At 48.2% G+C, this 18,474-nt stretch overlaps 1 protein-coding gene and 1 pseudogene across 1 annotated transcript; one reads left to right on the plus strand and one right to left on the minus strand.

The window, feature by feature from the left end:
* Positions 1 to 18,474, plus strand: part of LOC135391242 (uncharacterized) — a 46,816-nt pseudogene that overhangs the window by 15,600 nt on the left and 12,742 nt on the right.
* Positions 12,779 to 18,131, minus strand: LOC135391241 (para-nitrobenzyl esterase-like). Its single transcript, XM_064621412.1, has 8 exons — positions 17,874 to 18,131; positions 17,397 to 17,814; positions 16,235 to 16,543; positions 15,491 to 15,796; positions 14,599 to 14,768; positions 13,884 to 14,306; positions 13,510 to 13,806; positions 12,779 to 13,329 (listed from the first exon to the last, which is right to left on the minus strand). The coding sequence occupies exons 1-8, from the start codon at positions 18,020 to 18,022 to the stop codon at positions 13,029 to 13,031; spliced, it is 2,373 nt and encodes a 790-aa protein (XP_064477482.1). The 5' UTR covers positions 18,023 to 18,131; the 3' UTR covers positions 12,779 to 13,028.

Raw genomic sequence — 18,474 nt, forward strand, 5'->3', positions numbered from 1 at the left:
GATGGATCCTCCGTTGCAAGGAATACACAGAACGTTATCATAACGTTCAGGTCCGATATGCAAATGCCAGACTCAGTTACACTGGGGTTCGACACTTACCAAGTGTCGGAATTTTTCAGTCCCACACAATGCTTCAAGTGCTTTCGATATGGTCACCTAGCAAAGAACTGCCGGGGATCACAAAGGTGCAAAATTTGCTCGGGGCCCCATGTGCACAAGACATGCACCAATCGAAGAGAAAGAAAATGCGCCAACTGCAATGGGCCGCACGCTGCCACATATGGGGGCTGCCCTAAACGTCGCGTAGCGGTTCAAGCAGTCAGGGCTGGAGCATGCGAAGAAGACCACTGGAAAAGAAGGGATACAGTTCCCGTGTTCAAAGATCAACTTGAAGCACCGCGAGCAGTGTCATCTATCTCAGTGCCATCTGTCTCAGTGCCAAAGTCAGCACCAGCGCCTCACACATACTACAAGGACTATCCACCACTCCCCCAACGTTTCCCCAAGAAGAGGACCACAAAGGCATCTCAACTCACACTGGACGCACAGCCCGGCCATGCCACAAAGGAAGTTCCACCTCCACTTCCACGAAGGCCGCCCCCCAAAACACCACCACCACCGCCACCACCGTTCGCCTCACAAGAGCAATCCGAGGCATCACTAGTCCTATCGATCATTCCATTCCTCATGGCAGCGCTCAAGGCAGTCGTAGCAGCAATCCCCAACGCTCAAAACCTACCAGAAGTCAAACAGATGCTCTCATTTGAGACACAGCTAATGCAAATTCTTAGAAGACTGCGGAATGAGTAGCATCTACACCAAAACAAGTATCCTGCAGTGGAATTGTAACGGCCTCAAAGACAAAATTGGTGACACAAGAAACTTTCTCTACAGACAACCTATTCCAATATTAGCACTTTCTGAAGCCGATGTAGGCCCATCTTGCCGCCTATCACAGTATCAAATCCACCTCTCGGCACCGGCATCATCAAAAGCAATACTGGCCATTCGGAGGGATATCCCTCAAGTACTGATTACTTCTAACTCAACAAATGGAATTCATTATGTTGCCTGTAAAATCACACTAATGGGAAATACCTTCACAACTGTGAGCATCTACATACATCCCAAAGCTAAGGTAGACAAGTCTTGTATAGACATTCTTCTTAGCCGCCTGACAGAACCGTATCTGCTCTGCGGAGACTTTAATGCTCACTCGCCACTGTGGGGAGGATCAAAAACCAGTCAGAGAGGTAGAATTATTGACGCCATAACATCAGAGTACGACATGTGCATATTAAACGATGGGTCACCGACTTACCGTCGAGGCACCTCATACTCCAGTGTCTTGGATCTTTCCATATGTTCACGGGATCTAGCAAATGATCTGACCTGGTCAACTGACCTGGAACATCGAGGTAGCGATCATATCCCGATCCTAATTAGCCATATTAAGGTGCATCGCTCTACACTGCGACGCACCACCATGCTATATAACTGGCAGGCCTTCAGGAAGATGAACACATCGACGTTGAAGACTGAGACAACCGCTTCTGATTTTACAGAAACCATCAAGGAAAATCTAAAAGCTACCTCCAAGGCCACAGTTATCCCCATGAAATACTCAAAAATTGATACACAATTTGAAAAGCTCCGAGCAATAAGAAGACGCGCAGAACGGAAATATCGGCGAACAGGAGACATCGAACACTGGAGAGAAGCGTGTGCTACCCAGGCCCGCGTCAAGAAGCATCTCAAACGCCTCGCAAACATTCATTGGAAAGAAATGTGCTCCAGCCTCACAGTTTCGACACCCATTACCCGCATGTGGCAGGTCGTCAAGAGCCTGCGCTCAATACCTCTTCAAACGAACCCCTTCAAATCAATTGCTATACTCAACAATTTATCAGACGCGGAGGTTGCAGACAGGTTCCTCGCCGACATTACAGCCAAATCAAAAAATTATACAAGTATACTTCATCAACATTCACAGAGGATGGCACTGATAAAACTGCGGATTGAAGCAGGACAACCAAATCAAGACTTAGATTGTCCCTTTACACTCCAAGAACTTCAAACTGCAATTAGACAATCACTGAAAAGAAAACATCCCCTGGACCAGACGGCATCACCTATCAGTGTATAGCAAATCTGGGCCCCAAGGCCACAAAAGTACTTTTGCAAATATTTAACACCAGCTGGGAGACTTCCATTATTCCACCACAGTGGAACGAGGCAACAGTCATCCCCATCCTCAAGCCACTGAAGCAGCAAGGTCTGACAGAATCATATCGCCCCATATGTCTCAGCAGCTGTTTACTAAAAACCATGGAACGCATCATTAATAACCGACTCAAATGGTACCTTGAAGAAAACAAAAGCTTACCAGAACAACTTGCTGGATTTCGTCGAGCGCGGTGCACAATGGATTGCGTGATAGACTTAGTCACATACGTTCAACAAGCAAAAGCCAATAAGCTTATTGTAATAGCAGTTTTCCTAGATATTCGAAGGGCATTCGACACAGCCAGCCACGCGCACATACTCGCAGCCCTACTGGAGCTGGGAGTCGATGGCAAAACTATCCGATGGATTGAGCACTACCTGACCGGGAGAACAATCTTCCTGAGAACGAATAAGGGAGATTCTCACCGCCACCAGACATCTCAGGGGGTTCCTCAAGGTGGAGTTCTCAGCCCCACTCTCTTTAACGTCCTGATGGCTCAGATTATCAAAGTACTGCCGTCTACAGTACAGTGCACGGTATATGCAGATGATATCTGCTTCTGGGCAAGTGGTATACAGGCAAGACACCTGAAGAGCAAGCTCCAGTACGCCCTGACATCGATTGAGCTCTTCCTTGAAGAGAGAGCGATGGATGTATCTCAGGAGAAAACAGTGTACCTGCCATTCACTGCTAAACGACTACCAAAGTTTGAATTAACACTTCAAGGGAAGCCAGTCAAGCGTGTAACAAAACACAAGTTCCTCGGCATACAACTTAATAGAAATCTAACCTGGACAGACGAAATAGAGCGCATACGTATCCGGACCAAACCATATCTTAATATCATACGAGCACTGGGAGGATACCGATCAGGAAACACCACAGCTCTTCGCACTCTTCACCGTTCCCTAATCAGACAAACCTTGTCATACAGCCTCCCTGTCATACATGGTCTCTCGCCCTTTCAAGAGAAGAAGCTTCAGTCTATCATCGCTCAAAGTCAGCGCACCATACTTGGGCTACCAAGACTGACGCGAACAAATCTGGTCCTTGCAGAAGCTAGGGAACCTCCAATAAAAGTTCTCCGCGACCAGGAGTCTCAAAGACACATCATTCGACTGATCACCAGACATAGTTCTCATCCTCTAGTATCCAAGCTTCAACAGCGAAACCGTTCAACATTACACACATGCTTTCACGACCTTGCTCAGAATCTCCCCAGACATCGAATGAAGGACTTCCACCGACCCTTTCCTCCTTGGACACTTCAACCTGTCCCAACAGCTCTAGATATCCCTGGGATCAACAAGAAAATGGACACACCGGCAGTTGTTCTGAAGATGTCAACGATCGCCTATCTTCACGACTTTTACTCAGAGGCTGAGAAGATGTTTACGGACGGGTCATGTACCGACACAGGATCCTCTAGTGCCATACACTGTGCGTCTTTCACAGAAGGCTATAGGCTCTCACACAGGACCTCCTCAACAAACGCAGAGCTCTACGCTATATACAAGGCATTCAAACATATCAGCACAACAGACAACCCCATCTGGATAACCTGCACAGACTCGAAACCTGCAATCCAATCGCTACAATTCCCGGACATGAACAACTCCCTAGTCTACAAAATTTATGTTGCCCATCAAGATATAGTTAATAGTGGAAAAACAGTTACGCTCCAGTGGGTTCCCTCCCATTGTGGCATACCAGGAAACGAAACTGCGGACGCCACAGCAAGAATGGCTCACAGCCAAGCAACTGTGTCGTCCATACCGTTCTCACCAGAGGATGCGAAATGTCTCCTCACTCAAACTACTAAGGAAAAATCAGTCAAACTGTGGAAATCCTATCTTCGTTCATCAGACTACTTAACCTTCATAGACCCAGACCTAGCCTTTACGCCTCCACGGAACGTACCACGAAGCTTACAGACAGCCCTCCACCGAACTCGCCTGGGTGTGCTACTAACCAACAGTGTTGTGAATCGCTACAGACCATCGGCCTCCACTGACTGCCCTACGTGTGGCACCACTGAAGACACACTACACATAATAATGCAGTGCCAAAAGTACTCTACAGAACGATCAAGGCTTGAGAGCACGCTCGCTAAGCTGGATGATCGACCTCTCTCTTTCGTGAAGATCATTGGAGCCTGGCAAAATAAATCGCATCAGACGACCGCATTAACAGCATTCTGCAACTATTTAAAAGACTCCCGTATTATCACCCGTTACTAACCCTTATGTAAATTAAATCACAACAGCACCGGGATGTACCTCACATCCCATGTCATGTATATATTTATTGTGTGTATGCGTGTGTCGTCGCATGTGTTTTCTGTTCTGTGTGTATATTTTATTCATGCGTTATTGAAACGCTTTCAAGAAATGGAGCAGCAGACCCCTCAAGGGTGTCACTCAGTTCCAATGTTTGTAAATAAACAGGTATTATCTCTCTCTCTCAGAATAATTAAGATGGGGGTCGTGGTATATAGGTTTGGTACTACTAAAAGAGGTCACCTACTGGAGAAGTTTGAGAAACACTGAGCTACAGGTTACGAGTAGGGTTTGTGGTTTTCGGCATTTGCCGGAAAATGCCGAAAAACGCCCCCCGAACGTTTTTTTTTTTAAATTCGAAATATAAAAAAAAATCCGAATACGCTGTACCATATGAGCTGCGATCCTTCGAATGGGAAAAGGAAATCCCCGTCGGAATGTCCCACTTGTGGACCGTAGGCCGAGCCTGGCATTAGAGAGCTTTAGCGCATCGTACACTATCGCCTTTAAGAACGTAAGGGATAACGTTGGAGGTCCCGCGCACGCGCAAAACATAAAGAGAGCTTCGCGCAGTGCGCAGAACCACCACGTTATTCCTTACGTACGCTCATACGATAGCGCACGATGCGCTAATACTCGTTATTATTTTCTCGGACAGTGCCCTCGTTTCGTTGTGCTTCAGCACTTACAGAAGGATGACTTGGTTGTGAGGTCTGTTGTTGTCGCCAGGGGATGTTCGTAATTCCCAAACAGTTCCAAAAGCCGATCACTGACTCCCTAGCCTTCTAGCTCTACTTTGTACTCTTTGAACTCTTCTGGCTACACCCCTACAATAACGACTTAGACTCACCCTTGTTTTCGTTTCCCAGGCCCGTTAAAACACGGTCAAGCCAGTAAGACCTTCGTGGGGAATTGCATAGATGCCCGCATTTACTCACCCCGTGCTCACCCCTATACCCATAAACTCGTTTGTTGTCCCCCACAGGAAAACGGCCTAAGACGATAGTCATACCGGCAAAGGATAAGCTCAACGAATGCAACGTTCCTCTACCTCAGTCGTCGATGGAATACACAGTGTACCCATCCCTGGATGGCCAACATGCTACGGGCAAAAGTTTTCAACTATCTTTATACGCTACGAGACCACAGATTGAAGCAGCCTACATCACTGCGGATGGTGAGCTCTGTGTGAGAAGAATAATTAGTGGAATAATAATAAATAAAATATGTTTTTGTGATAAAGTGGTAGTAGGGGAGGAGTAATAAAATAAAATTTTGTTAATGGTGGCATTTTAAAACAAACGAGTGAATGGATGAAAGATGAAAGTGCTCTCTAAGTGAATGGAAACTGTTACCCGTTTCAGGAAGCTCGGTGATAGTGCTGTTCGACAGGCCCCTAAATATCTGCAGCCTTCGTACGTGCGAAGACATATTAAGTCCGGACACTCATTCAGCAGTTGGAGAAGATTCCCGCTGTTTCTGGGCGACGAAAAGTCAGTTGGTCGTCAGACCTACGAAGCTGATCGCAGGTGCGTCGCGATCCCTCACGTATCTGCTTGCCAGCGTGACTTATATGTGGCCCTAATCAAACAGGCGATAAGGTGAAGATAACGCTACAGTCCGATAACGTAACGGAAGACAAGCAGAAGGTTACCGTCAACGAAGGACCAGACTTAGTAAGCAGGGGGCTTGTTTAATTCAACTGATCTTGAATAGCAGGTTGTACCTGCGAAGGTTATGTCTATATTTTCTCGCGTAGTGGACCGTCTCACCTTGGGTAAACATGAGACGGTCGAAGCGCAGATTATTGAAACACTTATTTAACGTTTACTTTGTTGTCTCAGTAGAAGATCGAAGCCAAACGTAACCCGGGCACAGGCATTCTACTGGTCAACATTACGGGTCCCACTATGGTGCCGTCATGTGGCAGCTTCCCCTTACATGCCCATTACTCGTGGCCTCTCGGACCCGTTGTGGCCTTCACCTGGACCGCTGTCAGAAATGACAGCGTAAACATAGTGGACCCTCTGAAAGGCTACCTCAAAGGTAACGACTCGTCAAGGCTTAACTGATGCATCTGCATTGTACCGGTAGAGGTTGACACGGGCCGCACCCTTAAGAAGCCAAGCCCGGTAGGGGTTCGCCAGAGAAAGACCAGCCCAACCTATTACCCACCTTGGAACCCGTTACCCGTCAACCAGCAGCATCGCCAGCACCGTTAAAAAAAAAGAATAAAAACACTCCGAGCACTGCAGACGTTTGCGGACATCCCAAGATCGTACTTCTCACATACTATATGACTATATAATATACCACAAGGGCCAGCCCGGTCCATGTAATCTTTACGGCTGTCAAGCGAGAACATCAGCGTCGCGGAGAGCTGGCCGCCGGGTTTGACACGAGTGGTGTCGCAAACAAGCTGCGGTTCGAATTCGCATGGATTCCAAGAATATCGAACTGTTTCAAAAACCGGAAAAGCCGGAAAACCAAAAGCCGGAAAAGTCGAGAGACCCCACACTTTGGCGCATGCGATGTCTCTACATGTAACAAATCGTACCAAAGTTTGGTAAGATGGCTAGCGAGCGCCTATTTAGTGTGGCGGTCGATTTTACGGAGCCAATTAACGTTCAGAATAATATCGTCTTGCGAAGGGGCTCATTATTTCATTCCCCCACATGACAACCAGCAATGGGATAGAGTATCGCCCCTGCGATGAAACTCCCCAGTCATTATATCAAAACAAAGTAGTTGTTTATGAATAATATCGCCCTGTCCTCTAACTTGTCGAGAACAGGAGGTGCACACCTTTTCGGGACAATCAATGCCAAATCCAAATAGGCGCGTTAAGTAGCGGCTCCGGAGCGCATGGAGCGCGCTCCATTTTACTAACGGGGCGTCTCCTCTTGCGAAGTGTGGCGCTCCCGCGCTCCTACACACGAGTCGGAGTGCTTCTCACGCTCTCCACCCTCCTCTCCGGTTGGACACACCTGCACCTTAATTAATCTTTTTAACGCAGCAGACAGCCGGATCGGAGGACGGCTCTACCGGGAAAGAACATTCAATCACACCAAGAGGCCTAAAGGCGCTTTGCACACATCACGTGCACACGCTACGCTCTCTTGCTTACCGTTTAGCGCGCCGGAGCGAGAGGGACAGAGTGGACGGAGCGTGTTCTGCAGAGCGGCTACTTAACGCGCCCAAAGTGTAAAAAAAGAGAAATAATAATAATAATAAGGCGTACGTAACCAATTTTCAACAAATCAACAGAGAGAGTGATTAGGAAGGATATGGTTGGCTATAGCGTGCAATGTGGTGAACTTCTATTTTAACAGTGTAGGTCAGACGAATCTGTAGGTAGTGTGAACCTAATCCGTCTGTCATCCACGTTGTCAACCTCTCACAGGCTCGACGACTCCGTATCTAATCCTGAATACTGAAGACTTTGACTTTGGCGTCGAGTACACATTCACGGTGAAAGCGTCGGCAGATAGTAAAAACAGTGCAGAAGACTCCCATTCTGTGATAAGAACAGATGAGTTCTTTCCCCTTGTAACAATCTACAGCAGCACATTGTTGTCAACCGCCCCACTTGAAGCAGAAGATCAGTGAGTATTCATTAGACTCCAACGGACCTTAGTGACAATGTCAGTCATTTTCAGAGTTACCCTGTACGCCGAAGCCGTGGTACCGGACTGCAACGAGACAATCAATGACCTCGAGTACACGTGGATCGTTGACGACCCACGAGTAAGATTCGATTTTAGGGGCCAGAATTCTCCAGTCTATAATATCCCTCCAAACACACTGCCATGTAAGTGTATCCGAGCGACGTCCATTTTCACCCGCGATGGGACCAACGCATGTTGGAATGTTGTGATATGTTTCAGATGACTCTGAGGTGACATTCACGGTAAGGGTGGGCAGCTTTCACAGACATGGAGAGTACGGCGTTCACGCTTAATGTTCCCCCTGCTCGGTTGAAGCCTATCATAACAGGTGAGGTTCATACAAGTGATATCATACGGCGAAATGAGCCTCGTCAATCTTCAGGTGTCTAAGGGACAGTAAAGACCCCATTCAGAAATTCTTCCCTTCTAAATGGCGCAACAAATATTGTACATGCTATGCAGGTAGGTCAGCTATCTGCGCAGCCCCCAATTTTCCTCTTTCCACTATTGTCTGTGCAGCGAATCTCATTTCTCTCTCTCCCAAATCAGGAGGCAAGGTGACACAAACGTAGTTCCTTCGGTGGACTCATGCCCATCTACAAATACATATCCCCTTCTTGCCGCCTTGTGAGTGGACAGACACTTCGTCACGTGGTCTCTCCAAACTTTCCCCTCTGCCCTGCGCGGAGACAAACTGTCGTAGCGTGTTGCGCAACAAATGGCGCGTGCTGTTGCGCAAGAACGGTTATCCTACCTGACCTGTAACGCGCGAGAGATGTCTTTGATACACACACCCGCTACGAACCCATCACCTCCTTCAAAGAACCCGAGTGATGCTGACGTCACTCCGTGACGTATAGAGACCCCCGAAAGTAGTTCCCCACAGTGTTCGTAACATACATATTTTCGGTGATTGATGAGACCTCGCGGCTACTCGCCACGCTGATGCTACGTCACACGGACCTGATTATGTCACGCTAGGAGATCGGGCCGGGCCTCTAAAGTCGCGCCACACTGCCCGTGGCTGCTTTTTCAGGGAGTTTTATTTCTTTGTGTGTGTGTGTGTGAGAGAGAGAGAGAGCCACCGTACAGCGAAAATATTGTGCAGGGTTGCTCCTGATAGGCTGCTTGATGAAGATGATACGGTCTAAATGTCGGTCTAAATAGCATTAAATGTGGTCAGTCTAAATATGTCTAGCTGTGGTATAAATATCGCCTATTCAGAATCCCCCAGAATGTACACCATTGCAATCTGTGTGTTTCACTCTGTGGCAATATCATAAAATAAATTTCTAGTTTTGAGAAGTATGACGTCACCGGGTGCCTAATCTACCAACGCGTCTAGCTACCTTGCGCGTCGAAAGTCGATTAACGTCTCCTCACAGCTGCAGGCGATCTGCCAGCGTTGTACTATAGAGCACTGTGGTGGTACGGTGAAAGCAGAGGCTGCCCTGTTGCTAGGAAACAGGAGACGCGTCCTGCCGACGTCACCCGCTCTTGGCGAATCCGAAACCATCAAGTTTTGCAGGTTCTTTAGATAACTCGTGGAAGCGCGCCGTGACGGCGTTTATATTTCGCACACTGAGTCTTTCAGCGAGGATGAATTATATTATAATTCAAAGCAAAATGCTTTATTTTTAGTCCGTACAGTGGCGGTTTAAGTAACATCATGCTTCCAGGTGGCCCACAACGTCACGTCGGATGTCGCAGCCAGAACGACGTCATACTTGACGCGTCGCCGACGTACGGTTCCCCTGTACCAATTGTCTTTCAGTGGAGTTGCTCGGACGAGGTAAGCTTTGCAAACGAACCCGAAAGCGGGTGATGACCAGGCCCGCCCTGTTCTGTGTCCAGGAGCTCCAACCGTGCTACGACTACGGTGCTTCGGTGACGAGAGAACTTCTCATAAATCCCGTGGAAACAAACAGAGATAAACTAGTGATCATGGCCGAAAGACTACAACCGGGAAAGGTTCTCAACTTCACGGTGGAAGTCTTCCGATCTGACAACGATAGCACAACCGAAAGCGCTTCTGCGTCAACAACCGTGTTCACGTACGACCAACGCATGCCATTGGTTAGTTGGGACCTTATGTACCATGGTGGCCAAAAGTCTTGCAACGCTAGCACGTCTAGAATATTTCTTGCATCGACGCGACATACGCGTGCGCGTTACAGTGTAATGTCATGTATTGTTGCTCTTGTTACGTGGGAAACATGAAGATGCATCGAAACAAACACAGTAACAATACACAGACGTGTGCATGCTTCGACATGTGTTGTTGCCAGTGAAGCCTCCGACCTGCAAGGACAAGTCGTGACTTCACTCTTTTAGACAAAAGGTTGGAGTAGTTACACCTTTTAGGAGGCAATAGTTGTCGCATATGTTGTGCCTAAAAGGTTGCAAAGTTCTACCTGCTACATTATTCTCAAAACAGAACTTCTCCGCATAGCATGTTGACTGCCAACCATTGACACGAATAACGGGGTTACCGCTTCTGATTCGATGAGCGAGGAGAGCGTACGCCTCTTTGTAGAGATATGATAATTGCTTTTACCACCCTTTTACACCCTATGTTGACCTAGATGGTAACTATGGAAGTTACCACCTTTTCACACACTTTTTTCTCAGAGTGCATTGTAATTATTTTCACTTACTGGTGAAACTCATTGATATAAACCACATCCACATCTAAATAACCTGATAAATTATGTAAACAAGTAACACATGGTACGCACACGGATATAGCTCAACAGAGGCCATACCTCCTGTTGCTGTCCATAGAAATCACGTCAAGAGTTCTGGCCACCAGTGTACGTTTTGAACGGCCGTGTGTAGTTGCCGGGTGAAAACAAAGGATGTCTACTGTTATTTTTTCAGGCAATGATTAACGGCATTTACGTTAATAATATCCCAGAGTATGCAATGGACCCAGAAACCGGTAGAGTGGAAGTTCCAGTCGGATCACCTGTGGTCGTACATATTTCGTTTGTTGCCCATTCACGAGCTGTAAACATAAATTGGAACGTTAGCGGTAAGTCCTTGGTTCTGTCGATAACTTATCTTTCGGCGCAAATAATCCGGTCCAATAATGTTCTCGCAGACTTTTCGTTTCCGTACAGCACGACAGGGATCAAGAGAGGCCTGGAGGGCGACATCTACCTGACGCTCCCTGAAAGTACGCTGTCGTCCGTTTGAGTAGACGTTCGCCCCTGATCAGGCTTAACACATTTTCTCTTCTGCCAGATAGTCTAGTGCCGCATGCAAGCTACTTCGCAGACGTTCGTATTTGTGACAAAGGAAGCTGCTCCAATCTGAGCATTGCGCTGAGTGCTAAGCCCGGTCCGTCCTTGTGCCGTCTACAACTTCTAGTGGGAGACAGCATCGAAGCCTTGAATATGGTAGACTATGTCCACCCACAGGAACGGAACAGTGATCTAACGTACATCTCCTCCTACATGTCCTTCTGTAAGACGGAGGCAGCTGTAACGGGCTGTGCCTTTCCTCCAGGGTCATATCCCGTGACATATCAACTCTTTCTGGATAAGGACAGGCAACTGACTCCACTTAGTGTGGTCCAGTTCTCCTCGATATTCAAGTTTGTTGTTCCCCCAGACAACTCCACTGACCTGTGCGTCCAGGTGAATGGATCTTTTGACATGTACACAGAGCCGTCGCGAGGAGAGTTTGCGCCCGGGGCAGGGCAAATCGGGAGCGCCCCCCCCCCCCACCCGTCTCCTTCTCTGCCGTCAGAAGCCTTGTAAACAAAGAAAAGAAAACGCCCATTTACACTGCCGAGACTGTAAATTCAAATTCTGTTCATTCCTACCTCAAACTGCATGTCCAACCTGGCAGGGCTTGCCGTTCGGCGCCCTTTCTGGCGAGGGCGCCCGGGGCGGCTGCCCCTCCCGCGCCCCGGTCGCTACGGCTCTGTTATAACACTGCAAACCTCAAAAGCATGGACGCAAAAAGTGAGGACGAATGTTCCACAAACATACACTTACGTGTTACAGGTATGTGACAGGCAAAACCAATGCGACTACTTCTGCAACTACAGCATCCCGACTATGTTGCCAACGTCAGTCAATGACAGCATGGACCTGCTCGCCGAACTTGCCATTAAACAGTACAGGCAAGGTACGTTACTGTCTCGTTATGAGAGTATAGCGCTCCCATACGCCTGTCCTTCAGCTCCGTTCTGCAGTTTTCCGTTCCGCTCATGACGTCACTCCTTTTGACGTACTGCGTGATTATCTGTACCATACCCTAACAATTTGCATGTTTTTAACTCTATACACCGAACAGCTTAGCATCATGGCGGCGGTCTTGTCCCCTAGGATGCCTCAATACCATGGGAGTACCGACAGGCCAGCTCCCACGTCGCTTGTGAAAATAGTGCGCTCTTTAGTCATAGGTCGTAATGATTCTCAGGTGTCATATAACACCTGAACCGCACAGCCAAGTTCAAAGCAAAGTTCTCCTCCAGAAAAAGGAGGAGGGCTCGGAGGGGGTTACACGCTTCCCCCCCCCCCCCCACTGGAAGAACTTTGCCAACCCCCTTGGAAAAAATCCTGGGAACGCCCTTGCTCGATACTTCAGGCACCCTATTGCCTTTTAGCACCTAGTGCCCTCTAGAGGAGCGGATGACATCAGTGAACAGGATGTTATATATGTGCAACTTCCCCAAACCGGGGTAGCTGGAACAACAGCTTTTGTAAAAAATGTCATGCGTGCTTGACATCACACAACGTAGGAACGCCCATGAAGACATTCTTCCCACAGTACGCCTGAGATTCATTTCTCTTTTTTACAGACTGCATAACCTAGTAACCGTACGTGCGTAATACAGTTGTCTTACGCAACCGAAGCCCACGCCCCTTCAGCAGTGCGCTGTCGACGAGAGAGGGTATTAGATCCTCTAGTTCGCATGATGGAACTAAATATCGCTCTGGTTGTAAAATAGGGAATAGGTTCCAGCACCACTTCTCGAGAAGTGTTGAATGCTGACGGAAGTGTCAAGTCGTAGCGGAGGATCCCGTTTAGGTAGAGGCACTGTGAATAGCGCCAGTTATTGGCGAAGTGTTCGCGAGATGGCAGTAGTGTCACGGAGGCCCCGTTGAGACATCGAGAAGGAAACTTGTACATCGATGTTGCCCTGCATGACAGAAAATATTTTCGTACCCAGAAACCGCCTTTCTCTCGTATACTATAGTCATGTCACGCTTATCCGGTCAGCGTGATCCTATAGTTCCGTAAATTCGATATCCGGATCATAGCGGGTGGGTGCAGAGGCGTTTGGAAAAGCTTGATAAGAGATGTCACTGTAAATACTAACCCAAATTTTGCAAAGTCCGTCCACATGCGTATGATCTTCTTGGAGAACTGCTGGTCAGTATAATCTGCATCGTCGGGGTCTCTCGTAAAGGGAAACCCGAACACGTAGGGTACATCATCGAAATGGGTCGCCTGGTTTACTATCCTGTCCCATTCACCCCAATCCTCAGGTTGAGGAGCGACGACGACGCGGTGCACCTCTGCACCGCCGACGCATGAACGATCTGCGAAGAACTCCATGGGACAGTTGTAGAAGACGTCGCCCAGAATGTCCACGGCAACCTTGCGCAGAGATCGACTGGGAAAGACAGCAACAGACTTAGTAATTTAGACGTAGCAATACACTTCGTGGCACACGATGCGATATACGCCTACCTATTCGCTGAATACACCGAAGCAATTTGCGAACGCGTAAGGTATCTTTCCATAGCGGTCTGTCTCCTGTGCAGAATGCTGTCAAGGAGGTCATCCAGCGATACCTCTCTCTTGGCGCCGAAATTCTTGTGGTAAACGAGGTCTCCTTCGTACATAGCGTTCACCAGGAGGAGATCCAGTCCTGTCAGATCCACTCCTTTGCTGAATACTTTTGAAGGCACGTCGTCAATAATGTATTCGTCCGGGAAGGTGAAGCCGACGACACCTGGGTATTTCTCTTGAGCCTCCACTAGTTCGTGTATTGTTCTGTTCTGCAAGCAGGCTGATAGCCCTGTGTCAGCGTTCTTGGTATCGCACTTCAGGTGTCGTAGGAAGTGAGGCCAGTCGTCGGACGTTTCCTGCAGGCGTGCCAGTGGAGACCCACTGGAAAGAGCAAAGAAGTGTTGAAAATGAAATTGAATGATTTGACTTTACTGGCTCGGCACTAAATGTCTCTTGCAAGTTAGAGAGCATAAACACTTGATATAAAAAAAATGCTGAGTAATACATAGTAGAATCACAAGAGTTGGGGTAGTCGGTAAATATTCATGATTGCGGAGCTGCTACAAGACGAACAACTGTTGTGTCGCTGTCTCGTTGTTCGTCTTGTAGCAGCTCCATAGGGTCATGGATACTGAGTGTACTTTAGCATCAGCTAACCAAGAGAGATATGTACCTGGTCATCACCACTTTTCTAATGGATAACTTGGTACGCAGCGTTGTAGAAGACAAGATAAATCCTATGGCCATTGCACCGGCACCTTGTCCAAACGGAACGATGTCATGAGGACGTCCTCGAAAGCCCACAATATTTTTCTTTACCCAAAGCAGGGCCTTCACAATATCCTGGAAGAGAAGCCACGCGCAGCGTAATTGTAACATAACTGGTAGTAACTTAATGAGGACTCATGCGATCTAGTTACGTTCGCTTCCGGCGAGGGATGGCGGTATACCGTTTGAAAGTTGTTCTCTTTGGTTTGCTTTCCTCGTGCGCTCTAAGGAAGTGCTGTAATCGGCGCCAGCGTGCAGAACATGCTAGCAAACGACAAAACCTCTATTTTCATACGCGGGGATCTGGAAAACTAATAACTTGTAAAACTGTAACTGTCGAATTTGTTGATTGCAATCAATTCCTAGACTGTTGCTGTAGGGAAGAACATCATTTTGGCCCAGATATCGCTGCCGTGCATGCCGAGTGAAGCGATTTTGGTGAATCTCCCATAGACTCCCATGCATTAAAAATTTGTCAACCTTTAATTCGCGAGACGTCTGTGGATCGCTTCAGGCCTCTCTTTCCCTCTCTCTTTCCCTAGATAAACTCGAGAGGCACACGCCTGTACCTGTTCCGTGTAGAAATTTAGCGACATTTGCGAGAACCCTGTGAACAAAAATTCCCCATAGCCTATCTTAAGAAGTGAGTCCGCCTTATGTTAGAGAAGACGTTGAATATGCAGCGAAGGGAATGCAAGAGGAAGAAATAGCAGACACCACACTTCATCCCGTAGTTCCCATCGTGCACTACACGGAGACCACACAATCCTAGCACGAAGCTTTTACGGTAACCATACCTTGAGCCCAGGATTGCGAGTCGTTTCGGGAATGTAGCGTGATGGAAAGCCAAAAACACCAAGACGGTAGTTTGGTACCACGACGATGACCCGGCCCAGGGCGGCCAGGTAGCGACCGTCGTACGCAGGATGGGAGTTCGAGCCCGTCGTCAGCCATCCACCGTGAATGTAGACGATAACTGTGCGCCCTAAAAGGCACTTCATGCTTTCGTCGTGCTCGCAGACAGGACTATAAATGTTCAGGTGAAGACAGTCTTCAGAAATTGATGGAAGTTTGAAAGGAATAGGGTAGACAGACTGTAGGATCTGTGTGATACACGTAAATTGACATTAACAATGTGAAGTGCGAAATACCATGACGGTTTTAAGGGAAATTTAAAGTAAAGTTTCTCTTCGCGGATTGAAAGTTGCCGTTACCTTAAGGCCAACGCAAAAGGAACGGGATTCGTCCGTTGCGTCGTTCGTGATTTATAAGCGACGGAAACCGCAGTTCACGCTTTTCCTCCTCCACCCCTTGTCAAGATGACGGACAATGCGGAGTGATCCCTCATTGGTCTCCTCAAACGATTTGTCTAATCACCGCTTGAGATCGTCTGAGTAGAACAATCGGAGAACAATCGCGCTTCTTGAGTGAGAGAGGGAATCACGACGCAACCGATAAGTCCCGTTCCTTTTGTATCAGCCTTAAGGTAACGGCACCATTCATTCCACGAGAAGAAATTTTTGCCCTTTAGTATACAGTACCTGTGGACAAGCCGGTCCCAGCCCGGAGGCGTTCATCACCCCCGCCCAAGCCTTGTGGTCAGTGGGCTTGAAGAATCGTTCAGCCTGGGCATATGGTACGCCCTCATATACGACCACCTGGTGGGCCAACACTTGCACCTTGTGACCTCTAACAATTCCGCTGGCTGTCTGCACAGTGTACTCGTCCGCAGAACTTTGCGTCGTCGTATCCATCGTCGTCGTGCTACTTGATGTCGTCATTCGCGATGTGGGCACCGTAGTGCTAATAGTGGACTGAGTTGTCGATCGAATGGTGGTGCAGCTTGTGTCCTGTATGCAGATGGGAGTGACGATTACAGTATCACAATGAAAAAAGAAGGGATGAGCCATTAGAGCGCGTAATACGATAATGGTGGTGGTTAGTGATTATATAAATGTATTGAGCATCCTTATCGTGAAGAGGAAGCTAGTTTTATTAGCAACAAAGTTCTTGCAAGCAAGCAAGCAAGCTTGCAACAAAGCAAGCAAGTTCTTGGAGTGTTCTGAAGTCACAGGTCGTGACATTGACGTGAACTTCTCTGGAAACATGCATCCATCACCACACAGCACACTGAAGACTTACCATAGCACAGAGATACCGTTATCACTCGTGGTTTGTGGACAGCGCAGGGCATACAACGTTTTGTGTCACTTAACATAGCTACATAAGTGTAACTGCATAAGTATCACACAAAACGATGCCATTCGCGTTTTGCGATGAAGAATATGGGCGCGTTAAATAGCGGTTCCAGAGCGCATGGAGCGGGACATCTCAGATTTGCGGAGTGCGGCGCTCCCGCGCTCCTTGTACCCTCATGTCAGAGTGGTTCTCCCGCTCTCCGCCCTCCTCTCCGGTTGGTTTTTACGGCTGCAGGCAGCCGCTTCGGAACACGGCTCTATCAGAAAAGAAGATTCAGTGACACCCAGAGGCGCTTTGCACACATCACGCGCACACGCAACGCTCCCTTGGCTTAAAAAAACCGTTTAGCAGAGACTCCAGAGCGAACGGGACAGAGTGGTCTCTCTGCAGAGTCGCTACTTAACGCGCCCTATGCGTGTAGAATGTTCAGACTTGGATACCAACCGCCCTAAAGGATCTTTCTTAGCCTGATATTTGCCTGGTACTCTGAGCCTTGTAACATACCTGGACAGTGCTTGCCGTAGCTGTAGTCACAGCAGGTCCCTCTGCAGTTGGCGCAGTCACCGTCGTCATCGCTACCGCCTTAGTTGTGGTTACATTCCTCGACGTCATAGTTGCTGCTCGCGATTCATGACCTACGACGTGACCGTGATGGACATGGGCATCATTCTTGAATGCTGTTTTCCGGTACGCAGAAGTGAACGGCATCGTGGTGGTAGGAGTCGTAGTAAGCGACGTCGACGTGGGACGAGTCCGTTGTACTAGATGGGGCGCTACCTGGGTCGGGAGGGCAGACAAGTTGATGACCAGTTGTTCCGCGTTCTCAGCTTCGTCATTGCGGAGAGAACTTCCGAAGTAGAAAAGAGATACCAGCGCGATAGCGATCAAGATCGCCGCTGTGACGAACCAGACATCGGGCATTCTGCGCAGTATTAAAGACCTTTTTAGTACCGTTATGTTCGTATCAGCAGTGAACTTAACTTTTTAGTCCATGATGCCAGTTCAGTGAAGGACGGCGCAGTCTTGAAACTGCTGGCGCTTTCAGAGTCAGAAATGAAGCTCCAGGTACCAGCGTCTACAGTGTAGAGTTGGTCCCTACAGGGTGCCGCTAGAAGTTCGGTACTCGACATATCCTAACCCTTTTGTAATAAGTTACCACGGCTGTTCCGGACGCTGTATTTGTGGGAGCGCTTATTGAAGCAGAATGCCCGAAAACAAAAGAACTGACACACAGCGCGTGGGCACGCGAATAGTGTCCACTTCTTCGTCCGGCTTCATTCGGCCCGGGGTTGCGCGGTCCCGGCTTCTGCAAGGGTTCGCTCATGCTTTCGAGACTACAGGCTGCTACTAAAACAGAACTTGACCACATAACACACCGAGGGCCAACCATGGCACAGAATGAATCGCTCCCGATTTGCGTAAAGCGCTGGGCGTACGCCTTTTTGTGATAATTAACGTAACTGCATAAGTGACACAAAAAGGCGTACGCCTCCCGCATTGAACAAATCTGGAGAGAAAACGCGGTGAAGTTTTTGTTTTAACCCAAGCAGCACCACATCTTGGCTCAATATTGGCAATACCG

This window comes from Ornithodoros turicata, chromosome 4, assembly GCF_037126465.1.
Source record: "Ornithodoros turicata isolate Travis chromosome 4, ASM3712646v1, whole genome shotgun sequence".
NCBI classification, from domain to species: domain Eukaryota; kingdom Metazoa; phylum Arthropoda; class Arachnida; order Ixodida; family Argasidae; genus Ornithodoros; species Ornithodoros turicata.

Coding starts and splice junctions, on each gene's coding strand:
- LOC135391241 (XM_064621412.1), bottom strand. CDS start 18,022: ATGTCGAGTACCGAACTTCTAGCGGCACCCTGTAGGGACCAACTCTAC. Junction 17,815..17,873: donor CTGGCATCATGGACTAAAAA/GTTAAGTTCACT, acceptor AATACTGCGCAG/AATGCCCGATGTCTGGTTCG. Junction 13,330..13,509: donor ACGGACTTTGCAAAATTTGG/GTTAGTATTTAC, acceptor TCTGTCATGCAG/GGCAACATCGATGTACAAGT.